This window comes from Rhinopithecus roxellana, chromosome 13 (genome assembly GCF_007565055.1).
Source record: "Rhinopithecus roxellana isolate Shanxi Qingling chromosome 13, ASM756505v1, whole genome shotgun sequence".
NCBI classification, from domain to species: domain Eukaryota; kingdom Metazoa; phylum Chordata; class Mammalia; order Primates; family Cercopithecidae; genus Rhinopithecus; species Rhinopithecus roxellana.
Genome location: NC_044561.1, coordinates 132,765,299 through 132,781,984, shown reverse-complemented (window position 1 = coordinate 132,781,984; position 16,686 = coordinate 132,765,299). Strand labels below are relative to the sequence as shown.

At 56.4% G+C, this 16,686-nt stretch overlaps 1 protein-coding gene and 2 non-coding genes across 8 annotated transcripts in view; all 3 read left to right on the top strand.

Annotated features, from left to right (window-relative positions):
* TRPM2 (transient receptor potential cation channel subfamily M member 2) overlaps window positions 1–15,364 on the top strand; it is a 95,211-nt gene extending 79,847 nt beyond the window's left edge. For 3 of the 6 annotated variants that reach the window (XM_030914673.1, XM_010360112.2, XM_030914676.1), the window contains 8 exons: window positions 69–226; window positions 1,087–1,163; window positions 1,437–1,538; window positions 8,866–8,952; window positions 10,063–10,168; window positions 11,922–12,023; window positions 13,698–13,814; window positions 14,466–15,364. In XM_030914673.1, coding sequence (XP_030770533.1) covers window positions 69–226; window positions 1,087–1,163; window positions 1,437–1,538; window positions 8,866–8,952; window positions 10,063–10,168; window positions 11,922–12,023; window positions 13,698–13,814; window positions 14,466–14,591 — 875 coding nt within the window. In that variant the 3' untranslated portion in view covers window positions 14,592–15,364. Of the gene's footprint in view, window positions 1–68; window positions 227–1,086; window positions 1,170–1,436; window positions 1,539–8,865; window positions 8,953–10,062; window positions 10,169–11,921; window positions 12,024–13,697; window positions 13,815–14,465 lie in introns of those variants that run through there. The other 3 variants (XM_030914677.1, XM_030914674.1, XR_004052653.1) reach the window with 3 other exon arrangements.
* LOC115893049 lies at window positions 10,122–10,182 on the top strand. The gene has a single exon (XR_004053005.1). It is a non-coding gene; the product is annotated as a Z6 small nucleolar RNA (small nucleolar RNA).
* LOC115893050 lies at window positions 11,892–11,965 on the top strand. Its single transcript, XR_004053006.1, has one exon. It is a non-coding gene; the product is annotated as a Z6 small nucleolar RNA (small nucleolar RNA).
* Window positions 15,365–16,686: the final 1,322 nt, after the last annotated feature.

Genomic DNA, 16,686 nt, shown 5'->3' with positions numbered 1-16,686 from the left:
CCCCGTCCTGCGGGTGGGCACCTGAGCCTGGGCTCTGCCTTACATCACGGTTTCCTGACTGTCTCCAGCCTCCCAGAAGGCCGTGGAGGAGCCAGATACTGAGCTAGGAGGTGGGAAGAAGATGGAGGAGCCAGGCGACAGCTACCACGTGAATGCCCGGCAACTCCTCTATCCCAACTGCCCCATCACGCGCTTCCCCGTGCCCAACGAGAAGGTGCCCTGGGAGGTGAGCGCCTGCCTGAGCCCAACCAGGCAGAGTGGCCGGGCCCCTGGGGAGGCGAGGGCAGCCCTGTCCCCATCCATCTGGTGTTAATCCTGGCTCCCGGCCACTGCAGCCACAGGGGGATCTGTATGTCTGGCAGCCCCTGTTTGACATTTGAGGAAACTGAGGCACAGAGGAGTCAAATCACAGGGGCCCCACAGCCCGAGGTGGTGGAGGGGCCTCGGGGGGCACACTGACCCCCACAGAGCTCAAGGCTCAGGCTCCTCTCATGACCATCGTGGGGCTCAGCCTCACTGGCCCCATTCCCTCAGGTCATGCCCTGGTCCTAGGCCCCACCCATCCCTGTGAATGGCTCTGGCCCCTTTCCAGATGCCAGGCATGGAAGAGAGACAGAGACACAGAGACAGAGAGATGGCTAATGGCCCTGCGGAAACCCCCCGCCCTCCTGGTGCAGGGCTTCTCTCTGGCCCATCCAGAACATTCCAGGCTACTGCTTTCACTGCCTCTGTCCACCACACAGAATCCTCCTTGCCTCCAGGGTCCAGCTTAGACCCCTGCCTCACTCTGGGAAGACCCCCAAGGCCTCCAGTCATGGCTGCCTGCCCTTCAGCTGGCCCCAGGGTGGGGGTCCCTGAGCCCAGCCCCCAGCTCTGCCCGGCTTGGAACTTTTGCCCAGCCCCCGGCTCTGCCCAGCCCCCACCTCTGCCCACCCCTGGCTCTGCCCGGCTTGGAGCTTCTGCCCTGCATGTTAGGATGTTGGGGTTGAGTTCAGACCCAGCTGAGCAGCCCTTTTACCCTGGTGCCTGGGCCCTGCTTTGCAGTGGGGGTAAAAATCTAAGGGAAAACTCCGTGTTTTGCAACAGACGGAGTTCCTGATCTATGACCCGCCCTTTTACACGGCGGAGAGGAAGGACGCGGCCGTCATGGACCCTGTGGGAGAGTGAGTGTGAGCTGCTGTCCATGCTCCCAGCCGGCCCCAAACCCAGGACCTCCCAGGGGCTCCCTCGAGTATCCCAGTCAGGGCCCAGCCCGGGGAGGCCCTGGTGAGCAGGAGGGGCCCATGGGGGCCTGAAGGGGCCCAGCTCCTACTGTCATGTACACTCAGCCTGCAGCCACTTGGCTGGGCCCTTTGAGGGAGGGGGTGAACCCTGCCTGTCTGCTCTGTCCCACCTGCAACACGGGGACACAGACATGCCTTCTCCTCTGCTCCCAGCACCCTGGAGCCGCTGTCCACGATCCAGTACAACATGGTGGACGGCCTGAGGGACCGCCGGAGCTTCCACGGGCCGTACGCAGTCCAGGCCGGGTTGCCCCTGTGAGTGTGCCCCCCGCAGGCCCCGCCCTGTCAGCCTTTGGGGTTTGCCTGGGGGGTAGGTTTCCTCTCTGGGCAAAGGAGGCATTTTTCTCATAAACCAAAAAAGCACGTGAACCACAGAAAGGAAGAAAACCTCAACTCATGGCATCACTGCAGCTCCTGGGATAGGTCCTGGGACGTGGGACTTGCCCCCTTGGCCTCCGGCAGGCCCTGCCCCACAGTCCCTGCCGTAACCTGGGGACTTGGATTTGTCTGTGTACCTGGGGACTGCTGTGCTGCGAGAGGCAACATCTTGGAGGATGGGCGGCGGGGACAGCTGTGCTGGGAGAGGGGGACACCTTGGAGGATGGGCAGGCGGGGACGGCTGTGCTGGGAGAGGGGGACTCCTTGGAGGATGGGCAAGGGCTGTGCAGCAGGGAGAGGACACGGGGATGGGCACTGGCAGGCTCACCTGGCTGGGAAGGTGGACTCGCCTGGCGTCGTGTTCCCCACAGGATCGGCGCTGCACCCATCACACAGGTGAGGAAACCCAAAGTAGTGTCAGGTGACCCGCAAGTGCCTACAAGTGCCCTGGGGGGAAGGAGCCTGGGGCTTTTGGACTCTGCCATGCGAAGGAGGTGGAGGAGGGGCCACCAGAACCTGGGGTTGGGGGGTTGCCGGGATGTGGGGCATGAACCATGGAGCAGAGGAGCCAAGGGGTCTGAAGGACAGGGGGGACTGCATGGCAGGCCTTTGCAGAATGCTCTGGAACAGGGTGTGCACTCCTCTACCTGGAGCTGGAGGTCGAGTAAGGAGGTGGTAGAAGGCTATGGGACCTGAGAGCAGAGGTCCTGGCCAGGTGGCTGCAGCTGCAGGCTTCCTGCTCTGGTGTTGAGGGTGTGCGGGATAGGCAAGGGTGGGTATTTAGGGAGGTGCATCTGGTGGCTGTGGGAAGCTGATGAGAGCTGCAGGTGCCTGATGTGGGTGACAAGGCACAAGCACCTGCTCTCACGGGTGGTCGCCACACAGGCAGGTGTGTCAGGACTTGGCAGGATGTGGTGGCCACGCGGGCTTTAGTAGCAAAGAGCACTTTTTTTATGCACCATGCTTCTGTTGTGGACTTATGAATCATATTTTCATGGTATTTCCTTAGATGTGTTTTCTTTCTATGAAATTATAAAGACACACCTTCCTATATTCATTTGATACGTTTTAAAATTAGATTTTTCACTGAGTCTTTAATACAGCTGAAGGCTGCTTGTATAAGGTGTGAAGAGGGGCCTGATTTATTTTGTGAATTCACACATAAAGTGAGCTGCCTGACTTAATTTCCTGCTAAGGTCTGGCTCTTCCCTTGAGGTGTGGCTCCTTTCCTGATGAGTGGCTCATCCCCTGAGGTCTGGCTCCTCCCCTGAGGTGTGGCTCATCCCCTGATGTCTGGCTCCTCCCCTTAGGTGTGGCTCCTCCCCTTAGGTCTGGCTCCTCCCGAGGTGTGGCTCCTCCCTTTAGGTCTGGCTCCTCCTCTGAGGTGTGCATGAGGTTTGACTCCTCTTTCATAGCTCTGTCTGCCTCTGTCCCACTCATCTCGTAGCAGATCATGCCACTATTTGCCATAGCGTTGCAATAATCCTGACTCTGGGGTAGCATGTCTGTAAACTTGCCTTTTCTGGTCTTGAGACTTTAGCATTTTTGTGAGTTTAAAAACCAGTTTTTCTAGCTCCATGACAAATCCATTGATAAGAATTGTATTAAATTTATAGAAAAATTTGAGAGGACACTTTTATGATAATGAATCGTCTATATATATATTTGTCAACATTTATTTATGTCTTCTCTTTGTCCTTCCCTAAAGTTTTATAATTTTGCTCATAAGGATCTTACACTTTTAAGTAATATTTATTCCTCAGGTATTGGATAACTTTTGTTATTTGAGGAAATTATAACATTTTTTTCTTTTTCTTTTTTTTTTTTTTGAGATGGAATTTCACTCTTGTTGCCCAGACTGGAGTGCAGTGGCATGATCTCGGTTCACTACAACCTCCACCTCCTGGGTTCAAGTGATTCTCCTGCCTCAACCTCCTGAGTAGCTGGAATTACAGGCATCCACCACCATGCCCGGCTAATTTTGTATTTTTAGTAGAGACGGGGTTTCACCATGTTGGCCAGGCTGGTCTCGAACTCCTGACCTGAGGTGATCCACTCGCCTCAGCCTCCCAGAGTGCTGGGATTACAGATGTGAGCCACCACTCCTGGCCTATAATATTTTTTCTATTTTCAATTTTTAAAAAATACATAGAGGCATTATTAATTTTGTATGCTTTTTATCTAACAACTTTGTTAAACTTTCTCATGATATAAATGTGTTTGTAGATTTTCTATGTAAGTAATATATATTCTGCGAATAACAATATTATCTTTCTCCTTACAATAATCATGCCTCATTCCTTTTTTTTGCCTTATTGTACTGGGCAAATTCTTCAGTGTAATTTAGAATATTGCTAATATTAACAGGTTTCCTTGTTTCTGAGTTAATGGGAATGCTATCAACATTTCACCATTAAGTATAGTATTTACTGAAGAAATTTATAAATACCTTTTATCAGATTAGGAATGTTTCTATCTAGTCCCAGTGTGTCAGGAGCTGAATGCTACTAAATGGTTTTTCTGTCATTGATTGAGATAGTTATAAGATGTTTCCCCTTTAGCCAGTGTGTGAATTATTTTTATAGCTTCTTCAGTGTTGAGCCATCCTTGCATTCCTAGAATAAACTCTTCTGTTGTATTTAATATACTGCTGGAGTTAATTTACTAACATTTTATTTAAGATTTAAAAAAATCGATGTTCAAAAGTGGAATTTGCCTTTAATTTATATTTCTTGTACTGTCTTAGTTTTGGTATGAGGTTATACCCATCTCAATGAATGAGCTGGTCAGCTTTCCTTCTTTTCTCTTCTTTGGAACTCTTTGAATGAGGTGAAGATAATTATTTGTTTCTTAAAGTCTGATAATACTCACCTATAAAACTGTTAGGTCTAACATATTTTGAGCAAGTAGATTTCTAACTACTTTATCTTCCATAATGATTTTTGGAACCTTATTTCCTGTTTCTTCTTGGGTCCTTTTTAGTAATTGTAAATTTTCTGGAAAATTATCATTTCATCTGACTTTTGAAATATATTGTGTTAGATATCCATAATATTCTTTTATGATTTAAAAAATCTCTAACATAAATATTCACTAATTTCTCCTTTGAGCATTGGTATTTATTATGTATTTCTCTTCTTTGTTTTTTTTTTTTTTTTTTTTTTTTGATTATTCTTGCCAGTGGTTAATTTTATAATCTTTTCAAAAAAGTAACTTTTGGATTTGTGGATTATCTTAATTTTTCTATCTCATCCATTTTTGCTTTTATTGTTATCTTTCATTCCTTTCTACTTCTTATGGATTTGCTCTTATGTGTTAGAGCTCATTTTTATTCAATTTTCCTGGTTTTCTAATAAGGGTACCTAAGACTATAAATTCTCTCTAAGACCTGGTAGGCTGTATCCCTTAAGTTTTGATGTGCAGAGATTTTATTTTTTACTTTATAAATTTCATTATAATCTTCATTTTACACTTTTGTTTTGCTCTTTTTTTTTCTTTTTGTGGAGAATGAGGTCTCACTCTCACTCTATTACCCAGGTAGGTCTTAAACTCCTGGGCTCAAGCAATCCTCCTGCCTCTGCCTCCCCAAGTGCTGGGAATTACAGGTGTGAGCCACCACATCCAGCATAATCTTCATGTGATTATTTAGTGATGTACGTTTCGGTTTTTTTAATCTTGAGAAAGAGTCTCACTCTGTAGCCCAGGCTGGAGTACAGTGGGGCGATCTTGGCTCACTGCAAACTCCGCCTACAGGGTCCCAGTTCAAGCAATTCTTCCGCCTCAGCCTCCCGAATCACTGGAATTACAGGCATGTGCCACCACGCCAGCTAATTCTTTTTGTATTTTTAATAGAGATGGCATTTCACCATGATGGTCAGGCAGGTCTTGAACTCCTTACCTCGGGATCTACCCTCCTTGGCCTACCAATATGCTGGGATTACAGGCCGGAGTCACTATGCCTTGTCTGCTATTTACAGTTTTTAAGCCATTCTTTGTTATCACCTTCTAATTTTATTGCACTTTTGTTGGAGTGGGATTGGCAACACACTGATTCTTGAAATTGAAATGTCCTCCATGGCCCCAGTCTCTACCTTGGATTGTTGCAGCTGCTTGACTGTAACCCTAACCTAACCCCTAACCCTAACCTTAACCTGTAACTGTAACTCTGACCCTAACCCTAATCCTAACCCCTAACTCTAACCCTAATCCTAACCCCTAACCCTAATCCTAACCCCTCAAACTGTAACCCTAACCCCAACCCTAATCCCTAACCTTAACCCTAACCCTTTTGGCCCATTCACAATAGCAGCCTGTGTGAGCTTGTCTGACTCAAGTCACTCACACACTCAGATGCCCTTTCTGGTACAGGAGTGACTGTCCCCCACGTCCGTCTGGGGCCAGCCCCCTCACTGTATTAGTTTGCTATGGCTGTTGTAACTAAGTACCACAAACTGGGGGGCTTAACAGAAATGGATTATCTCACAGTTCTGAGGGCCAGGAGTCTGAAATCAAGGGCCACACTCCCTCTGAGGGCTTGAGGGGAGACCCCTTCCTGCCTCTCCAGCTCCTGGTGTTCCTGACAACCCTTTGCATTGCTTGGCTTGTGGCTGCATCACCCTGATCTCTGCCCCCTAGCCACATGGCCTCTCCCTGCATGTGTCTGTGTCTCTTCCGTTCTTAGGATTATAAATCATACTGGGTTTAGGGCCAACCCTATTTCAGTGTAGCTTCATCTTAACTAATTAAACCTGCAGACACTGTTTCTGAACAAGGCCAGATTCTGAGGTTCTGGGAAGGACATAAATTTGTGGGCATTGTTCACCCCAGTGCACCTTTGTGCTAGACCCGTCTCCCATTGCGTCTCAAGGACCTCATCCCGAGCATACTGCTTCTCCTGCACCCGGGTCCTCCTGCCCTCTTGCATTGCTCCTGTCGACATAACTCTTTAAACACACCGTCTCCTTGGCCCCTGCCCACTCGTCCCTTCCTCTTTTGAATCCACTCCACTTGGGCTTGTCTTGCCCACTCTTTCTGAAATGGATTGAGGTCAGGTCAGCAAAGATTCTGCCTTGTTCAACCCAAAGGCCAGCTCTCCACCCCACAACCCTCCTGCATTTCTGGAGCTGTGAGTGGATGAGTGAATGAACATGTGATTGCTGCAGCTGGAGTGTTGCTGTTTTCACGCTTTGGGGTTGTGTGGGTAGGTTTGTGGACGGGCCTATGCCTTGACGTCGTGATGGAGCTACCGGGCATACAGCAGGGAGATGAGGGGTTGAGAACCGTGTGGACAAGATGATGACCGGGGGCTCAGAGATCAGGGCACAGTGACAGCAGCTGAAGACTCGGCTGTGGGGTGGGGGCTGCAGTGCGGGGAGGGCAGCGTGGTGGTCCGAAGCCCCTGCTGCCCGGCCCACTCAGGCTGACTGAGAAGCAAGGGTGCATAGTGTTTTCTCCTGGCAGGAGCGGGTGTGCATGTGGTTTAATGGTAGGAGCCGTCAGGCCCCTGACCTCCCCGCTGGCTCTGCCACTGGCCAACTAGGGACAGGGACAGTGAGATGACAGCAGGGCCCTGGGGCCCGGAGCTTCCTGTGGGAGTGGACTCATGCCAGGCAGAGCTTGTGGCCTCCTCTGTGAGCTTCTTGACCAATGCACTGTACTCAGCGTGAACAGCAGTTGCAGGGAGACGAGGCAGCCTTGCTCCCAGCAGCAGGACCCGCCGCCTTCCTCTCCTTTTGGAGCTCAGTGCAGCTCTGCCCAGTGCCCAGTTTGTCCATGGCCTTGGTTCTGGGTTCTGCCCGCTCAGTGGCGTGAGTACAGGAAGGAGAATGGTGGCTGGCAAGGGTGGGGTAGACAGGAGTGAGAGACGGGCTTGGGGTTGAGGGGAGGCAGCAGTGGCCCTTGCAGAAACCCTGAGTGAGCCCCGGCATTGGAGCTGAGGTCCCCGGGCCTTGCTACATGTGGTGCCAGCTCCGTAGCTTGGTGGAGCCGGGGCTCTGGTTTCTGAGCAGCTTCTGGGGAGGCTGCCTGGGCCCCACCACGCAAGGACCCCCGGCCACAGAGGAGACCGCAGAGTGAGCTGGGAGGGCTGTCTGAGAGGCCTGGCCAGGTGGGCCCTACACACTGGGCAGGTTCTGGTGTGGACTCTGATCACCACGGACGCAGGCAGGTCTGCATAGCGGTGCAACGAGAGCTGGGGCCCCTGACAGCTGGGCAGGAGCAGGGCGGCTGCTGGGGGACAACAGAGAGGAGGGGCTGGGCGGAGGCAGGGAGGCCAGCTGGAGGCTGCCACGCCAGGCGGGGTCGGGGACGGTGGCACAGGCCTGGCTGGTGGCCGCCAGTGCTAGAGGTGGTCAGCTGTCCCAGGGCAGCCATGCACGGCTGCGCGGACTTAGGAGGATGGAGTCCAGGCTGTGCAGAGAGGAGGCCCGTGAGGGGTGGGTCGGAGGCTGCAGCTCTGGTGGGGTCTGGAGGTCAGAGTGGAATGGTGGAGGAATGATATCACTGTCCCCACTGTGGTGGGGATGCTGCTGGGGACTTTCTGTAGACGTGGAGGCCACCCCCACCGCAATGGGAGCAGCGGTGTGTTTCTTCCTTCTGTTTTAGTGGTTCATTCACAGGAACTGGCCTGTTTCTAGAACTTGCTGTTTCATATAGGACCTCATGGTGTCAGGGAGACCAGCCTGGCCCAAGGGGAAGCATCTGTGGCTCCTGCTGCCTGTGGTTAGCACACGCTGCTGGGGGTCTGTGTGGCCTATCACCTGTGGCCTCATGGACGCAGGGCCTCTGGGTGTCTGGCCTGGCTCCCACGCCGCCCCTCGGAAGGCTGCCGGGATGGAGACCATGCTCTTGCGTGCTGGGGCCTTTGGACGCAAAGTGCTGGCCTGAGCAGTCGGCTAGTTCCACACTCTGTGGGGAGAAGGTGGCCACTTTAGCCCCTCGCCGGCCTGCAGTGGCGGGACTTCTGCTCCCAGGGAGACCCTTCCCCCACCAGGTGACCCCAAGGTAACCCAGAGCCTTGGTCTTACTCCTTGGGGGTCCCAAGGGGATCCTCTCCCGTAGGCCAGAGCAGGTCCCTAAAGAAGCCTGAACGCCATCCCACTGTGCACCGGCTTCTGACGCCCACTGTCCCCTCAGTTGCCCTCCCCGCCCTGTCCTGCTCCCCCAGTGGTGGACGGTGGACTGAGTCGAGCCCTCTGCCTCCCAGGAACCCCATGGGCCGGACGGGACTGCGTGGGCGGGGGAGCCTCAGCTGCTTTGGACCCAACCACACGCTGTACTCCATGGTCACGCGGTGAGTTAACGCCTGCCAGGCACCAGCACCTCAGCAATGCGGCCGTTCCCACCTTCACCAGGGGCTGCTGCCACTCCCCGGTGCCCAGGGGCCGGGAGGGCGGCTTTGGTGCTTGGCACTTGGTGCCCATCAAGGGGACGTGAGGGGCGTCTGTGGATAAACATGAATACACCCGAAACGGGGTAGGAATGTCCATGCTTCCCGTCCTGGAGGAAGATCCCAGGACCGTGCCCCTCTCCCGGGGCTGCCTTCACTTTTCTGCCGGTCCCAGCCCATTAGAGGACCCCCCTCCACAGGGACGCAGCCCCACGCTCAACCCCCACCACACCCATCCACAGACAGCGACACAGCTCCACACTCACCCCTCAGACTCAGTCCTCTGCTTTCCAGCAGCCGGCCCACTGCTCTCACCCAAGGCACAGGCCGCCTTCCGTGCGGGTGCAGACGCCTCCGTCCCTGAGGAAACTGCTGGGGGTTCTTGCTGCCCACATTGGGCAGGAGTGGGATTCTGGGGCCCAGGCCCACCTGCTGTGCCCCGTGCTCTCTGGGTGCTATGCCTCCACAGCCGAGACCTCCCCCAGTGGAGGGGCGTTGGGCCTCAGGGTCCTCTTGCTGCCCAGCCCCTCATCCAGTGGCTTCTCTGGCTGTGCAGACATGGCCCTGGGGTGTGAGTCAAACCCTCTGCTCCCTGGTCCTTTGGCCTCTCCTTGGCATGCCCGGGTGGCACTCAGCACCTCCCATCACCCCTGGGCACCCCACGTCACCCAATGTCACCTCGCTGGGTTCTCACCAGCGTTTTCTAAGAGTGATCAAACTGCAAAGCTGGGTCAAAGGGCAGGTACCTAAGGGTTTTAATCTTTAAAAAATTCTCCATGAAGGCTGGGGCTCTCTCTCGTCCTACCAGATGTTGACGGAAGTGAGGAAGGACATCCCCTAAGTGGTTACTAGCTCAGTCTTTTCCCTGGGGATGAAGAACTTGAAAAAGAACACAGTTTGAGCCTACAGTGGGCCTGACACCGCCCCGCCCCAGGCAGGGCCAGCCCCAGTGCGGCACAGGGGAGGGTGGAGGCCACAGTGGGTCCTGGGCAGCTGTGGTCGCTCCCTCTGCAGGTGGAGGCGGAATGAGGATGGAGCCATCTGCAGGAAGAGCATAAAGAAGATGCTGGAAGTGCTGGTGGTGAAGCTCCCTCTCTCTGAGCACTGGGCCCTGCCTGGGGTAAGGCTGCAGCGCGTGGGGCCTCTGTCCACTGGGCTGTCTGTGGGTCACTTGTCCATTCATCCATTCTACCCACAGACTGAACACCAGTCCCCGGGCAGGAAGGGTTTGAGACCCCAGCCTGTTTTGTCTGTAGAAAACATTCCTCCTCCTCCCGTTTCCTCACATTCCGGTTGGAAAAACCCACCAGAGGATCTTTTGGTGCATAAACACTAATGGGGCACCTACTGTGTCCCAGGCACAGGCTGCAGACTACCTGGGCTCCCCTTGTGGGGTTCAGGGTGTTGGGGCCAGAGGTAGCGCCTCACCAGTTCACCAGTGTCTCAGACACCAACCTGCTCCTGACCTTCAGGGCCAGGTGCTGAGCCATAAAGACAGGACAGTGTCATCCAGGGACAGGCACAGGCAGGGCCCAGGGGTGTGCACAGGCCCCTTAGCTCAGGGGCAGTGGCTGGTTGTGGGGCTGAGGCTGGAACGCACCCCAGGGTCTTGTGGGAGGGGTGGACACAATCGGGACGGATGGCCTGGGCCTTTCCTGTTCCTGTGCCTCCCACAGCTCCTGTTTCCTCCCAGGCCAGCAGGGGCTCCGCAGCCCTCCAGCCCCCTCACTGTAGGGGATGGAAGAGGCTGGTCCTGCCAGGAGGTCTGAGTCCTACCAGGCCTGGCCATGGCGCAGGACCTCTGGGGTACAGCCTGCCCCTCAGGGCCTCGCCTCTGCACCTGATCTGGGGAGTCTGTGACAACCCAGCAAGAAGTTGCTGCATTTCTCTGACCCTGAGCTCACAGCCTGGTGGCTGCTGCTGCTGGTGTTGGGGGTGTGTGTGCTATGGTGGTGTGCAGGGCAGCAGTGCCACGAGGGCCTCCGGGCAGGAATGCAGATTCCGGAGCCCAGGCCCAGCTGCTGAGTCCCAGTGCTCTGGGGGCCTCGCTCCACAGCTGGAACCAACCTCGCAGCAGAGGGGGCCTTTGGCCTCGGGGTCCCCTTGCTGCCCCGCTGCTCTCACCAGTGGCTTCTCTGCCTGCGCACACCCAGCCCTGGGGCACAAGTCACCCTCCGCTCTGTGGCACTTTGGCCTCCATGCGGGGTGCGTGGGGTTGGCATCTCTGTTGGCTCTGGCTGGTCATTGAAAAAACTCGGAGGGGCCTTCTGGGTTCCTGGCTCTATAGGGCACTCATGCTTGAGGGTGGGAGTGTCGGGGCTGAGGTGGGACTGTGTTGACATGGCCTGCAGAGTCTTCATGTTTCAGTGGGACTTTGAATGACAAATAGGATGGGAAAGATGGGTGTGGGGAAGAGGAGGTTCGGGCTGGAGTCGGGTCCCTGAGGCAGGTGGCGCTCGGGAGCTTCTGGGAGCCCAGCCAGCCCAGGCTGGGGTGGGATTGGGAGAGACGGGAATGCAAACAGGCCGACGCAGCCTGCTGCACTGGGCATGAGCTGGGACGGGCGATGCCCGGAGCAGGCGCCCGGGGAGCAGGGAGGGGTGCCCTGAGCTCAGGGAGGGTATCCTGGGGCCTGTCGCTGCTCCTCAGAGGTGGTGGCTGCAGCCCAGTGCCCCCTGCTCGGGCCATGGCAGGCTCACACATGCTGACGTGGATGGCTGGTTCTGGGCAATGTCACTCCAGCCCGAGACGCCGCCTGCCTGTGGCTCCCAGGGCTGGGCCGCTGCCCATGGCGGGCAGGCCAGTGGAGATGGGTGCCAAGGCAGCCTGCGGTCCCACTTCAGTGCTCTGTTGACCTGCCTCTGTCCGTCCAGGGCTCCCGGGAGCCAGGGGAGACGCTGCCTCAGAAGCTGAAGCGGATCCTCCGGCAGGAACACTGGCTGGCTTTTGAGAACTTGCTACCGCGCGGCACAGAGGTACTCCTGGCCTGTTTGCTCTGCTCCACCTGTGTGTTCCCAGGGCTGTAGGATGAACACAGCATGATACTGGGGACCTGCCCCGGTCCTACCCAGCTTCACCAGGTGACGGTGGTCCCAGCCCCTGCCCCCACGTTGCACAGCTCCCAGAGGACCAGGAAGCATAGCTGTGTGCAGGCCCCTCAGACATCTCACCCTCCCTCTCTGTTCCATTTTCTCCTAAGTCAAGGGGGATGGGCTGAGGACCCTTGCTGCCTTCGGGTGTGACCGTGGCTTGGAGGCATGGTGCCACCCTCCTCCCCACATCCACCCTTGCCTTGGGCACAGCTGCGACCAAGGGTGCTGGGAAGCCAGCCCCTCCCTCAGACCTGCCCCTGACTCCCAAGCTCTGGAGAGCCCTTCCCACGGGCATGCCCAGCTTGGGGACTGACTGTACCAGGACTTTGTTTACTTCTTTAGAAACCTCAATGTTTCCTTAGAAAGCCTCCATCTCCAGCTCTCTCTCACACAAATGCATGCACACTTTTTTTTTGGAAACAAAGTCTTATTCTGTCACCCAGGCTGGAGTGCAGTGGTGCGATCTTGGCTCGCTGCAGCCCCCACCTCCTGGGCTCAAGCAATCCTCTTGCCTCGGCCTCCCAGGTAGCGGGGACTACAGGGGTGAGACACCACACCCGGCTAATATTTTGTATTTTTGGTAGAGACAGGGTTTGGCCATGTTGCCCAGGCTGGTCATGAACTCCTGGGCTCAAGCGATCTGTCCACCTCAGCCTCCCAAAGTGCTGGGATTACAGGCGTGAGCTACTGCATCCAGCCCTTCATGGACACTCTTTATAATAACAGACTACACGGGCTGGGTGCACTGGCTCATGCCTGTAATCCCAGCACTTTGGGAGGCTGAGGTGGGCGGATCACTTGAGGTCAGGAGTTTGAGACCAGCCTGGCCAACATGGCAAAACTGTCTCTACTAAAAATACAAAAATTAACCAGGCCTGGTGGTGCATGCCTGTAATCCCAGCACTTTGGGAGGCTGAGGTGGGCGTATCACTTGAGGTCAGGAGTTTGAGACCAGCCTGGCCAACATGGCAAAACTGTCTCTAATTAGCCAGGCCTGGTGGTGCATGCCTGTAATCCCAGCTACTTGGGAGGCTGGAGCAGGAGAATTGCTTGAACCCAGGTGGCAGAGGTTGCACCACTGTACTCCAGCCTGGGCAACAGAGTGAGACTCTGTCTCAAAAAAAAAAAGTGATCAATGCCATGGCGTGGAGCACTTCACAACATTGTGCAGCCACCACCTCTATCCAGTTCCAGAACATTCCATCACCCCGAGCTCCTCCCCAGCACTCCCGAATCTGCTTCCCATCTCCTTGGATTTGCGGGTTCTGGACATCTGTTATGAGTGGACTCCTACAGCAGGTGCCTTTTGAAACTGACTTCCTTCACTGAGCAGACATTTCCAAGATCTCTGCAGGGCAAAGACTGTTCAGGATATGTCTGTTCAGGATGAAGTCAGCACTGGGCTGCTCCGCAGGGCAGGCTCGGGAGAGCTGGGCTAGGGTCCTGTGTGTAGTGGAAGCTGTGCTCAGAGCTGGGGCAGGGTGGAGGGTACATGGTGGGCCGGGGCACTGCTCAGGAGTCCCTTGCTGTCGGGCTTACCCTGCCCTGCCCATCCAGGTGTACAAAGGCTACATGGACGACCCGAGGAACACGGACAATGCCTGGATCGAGACGGTGGCCATCAGCATCCACTTCCAGGACCAGAACGACGTGGAACTGAACAGGCTGAACTCTGTATGAACTTGGCCTCCCAGGAGGGGGAAGTGAGGGGGACGGGTATGGGCGTGGCCTCCAGGGAGCGGGGAGGCAGGGAGGGGGTCTGGATTCTGGACGTGCCTCTGGGGCATCCAAGGGAGGGACCTGGCCATGCTCTTGGGGCCCAGGGCCAGAAAGTGGAGGCTACAGGATCAGTCTTGCCCAGAAAGTGACAAAGGGGGTAACAGGGAGAGGCCAGGGAGCCACTGCAGATGGCCAGAGCTGACAGGACTGGACAGGTGACCCTGAGGGCCCTGGATCCTCCAGGGAGGCCTCGAGGGATGGCATCCGGGGTGAGGCTGGCAAGGCCCCCCCACCTCTGCTGCCGGCTTTTAGCCTTTTATGGGGATCAATCCTGCTTGCTCCTAATTCAGAACTACCATGGGAACGTTCCATGCGATAACCCCGGGCTTTATATGCAGGCTAAACAGCTCCCGGCAAAGCTGCACCTGCATCTTCTTTCCCTGAAGGATCCTCAGGGCCTTGTGGGTGCATCTCTGGTGCACCTGACACAGGGGTCCTGCCTCCCATTTCACAGAGGAGTAAAGTGAGGGTGCCCTCGAAGGCTGTAGTGTGTAGGGCTCAGCTGGGCAGAGGCAGGGAGGGTCAGCTCTGACCTTGTTCTTCCAGAACCTGCACGCCTGCGACTCGGGGGCCTCCATCCGATGGCAGGTGGTGGACAGGCGCATCCCACTATATGCGAACCACAAGACCCTCCTCCAGAAGGTGGCAGCTGAATTTGGGGCTCACTACTGACTGTCCACTCAGGCCAGGCAGCTGCAGTCCGTGGACGGTCCCCCCGGAAACCAGGGCTTCTCTCTCCCGAGCCTGTCCAGGCCTTAGGCTAATCCTGGGCCCTGCCCAGGATGGGGTTTGGTGGACCCACTGCCCCTCATGACCGCCGCAAGATACCACAGACGACCTCATGAACTGGATGGGGTCAGGGTGACCTGGGAGGAGAGCTCAAGACAGGGCACAGGCCACTCGGAGTTGAGGGGCCCTTGGGACCTGTGGCCATCAGGTGAGGGGCTGGGCCTGTGCTGGGCCCTTGGCCAGAATTCACTCCCTGCCTGGCTGTGTCACCCCAAGCAGCTCATCCACCATGGAGGTTACTGGCCTAAGGCAACTTCCCTGGAGAGTCGGGGTCCTCTGTGGCCCCCTCGGGCCTATGCCTGTGAGGAAGGTGCCCTGCCACTCTGCCCAAGAGAGCCTCCATGTTTCAAGGTGACTCAACACGGATGCTTGCCTGGCCTGGGGGCACCGTATGAACTCCTGGCTGTCAGGATAAGCTCCGTGGGGGGACAGGAGCCCAGGCCTGTGAAGAGACACACAGGGCCCCTGCCAGGGTTAGCCCCAGGGACCCTGGGAGGAGGCTGCAGCAGCTCTCCCTCCCCACTACCTGGGAGCTACGTGCTGGCCACGCCCAGGAAGGAGGGACGGTGTGGGCAGGAGGTGGAGACCTCATGGTCAGGGCCCTCAGGATGGGGAATGTGGTAAAACCCAAGATGTTAAATCATCTGCCATCTCAGGCCTGGCTGGCTCCTCTGTGCTTTCCACAAATAAAGTTCCTGACACATCCAGGGCCGGGGGCTGTGTCACGGCTGCCTGAAGTTCTCCTCCATCCACGGGTGAGCTTCCTGAGGCCTGTGGATGCCCTGCAGCCCCTCGGCCCTACACCCCCCGTTTCTCTGACCCACCAGCCCATTTTCCTAAACCTGGGCTCCAACATCATCCCCAAGCCCTCCAGGCCAGGATGGCGGCATCCACCTGCCCGCCTCCTTGGCTTCCCCTGCACGGGGGTGCCAATGTGCCCCTGCAGGGGCTCAAGATGGAGCCTGGGGCGGCCTGACTGCTGAGCACTGGCCGCAGGTGACACCCACCCTGCTCTGGGCAGGCTTCCGTCTTCCACCTGACCCAAAGCTCTCTGGCCACCCCCAAGTCCCCCTCACCCCATCAGCATCACCAAGGACACAACTGACCCCTTATGCCCTGCTTAGAATCAGTCCCATCACCAACTTTCGTGACAGAGTCACCCTGGGTTCCATAAAAATGTAGATCTTCAGGCCCCTTTCGAAGCTCAGAGGCAGTGGGGCTGGGAGGTCCTGGAAGCTGCATCTGTGGTCAGCATCCTCCAGCCGCAAGGGGCTCTCAGGTGGCAGGTTTGAACGACAGTGCAGACTGGATGTGGCCCCACCCCACTCCTCTCCAGCTCCCTCTCCCCCTGCAATGCAGCCTCCATGTGCAGTGCAGCCTCCAGGTGCCACAGGGAAAGCCTGTGACTCCTCGGTTACTGGCTGTGGGTCCAGACCTCTGCCAGGGGCCATGTTGTGCCCAGTGCTCCTGTTTCTGGCTGCGCCACCGGGCTGAGCTCCCACTGACTGGGGCAGGTCTCAGCTCTGTGTCTGTGGGATCTAGAAACACTCAGCTGAAGGTGGCACCCAGGGAAGGGGTGGGGGCTGTGCCTGGGGGCTGTGGATTCCCCTTGACAGCTCTGGCCCTCGCCACAGCGCTGCCCCTGCCCTGTGAGACAGCCGGGGCTCTGTCTGAGGGTCCCCCATGCTGGGTGAGGGGCAGGGGCCAGGCCAGGAGGGATAAGTGTGGAGGCAGGGGCAGCAGAGGGCCCTGGAGGGCAGCAGGGCGGTCAGCCTGCACCCAGTGGCTGGCTGTGGCAGTGAAGCAGGCTCATCTGAGGCCGCCCTGTCTGAGTGTGGGGTGGGCAACCCCGGCTCCTTCACCCAGGATGTTTTATTCATTTGCCTGATGGCATCCCAGCCCCATGGATGCTACAAGTGCAGCTCCTCCGTGCCAATCCCCAGCGAGACGCACTCAGACCTCGCCTGACCAGATGCCC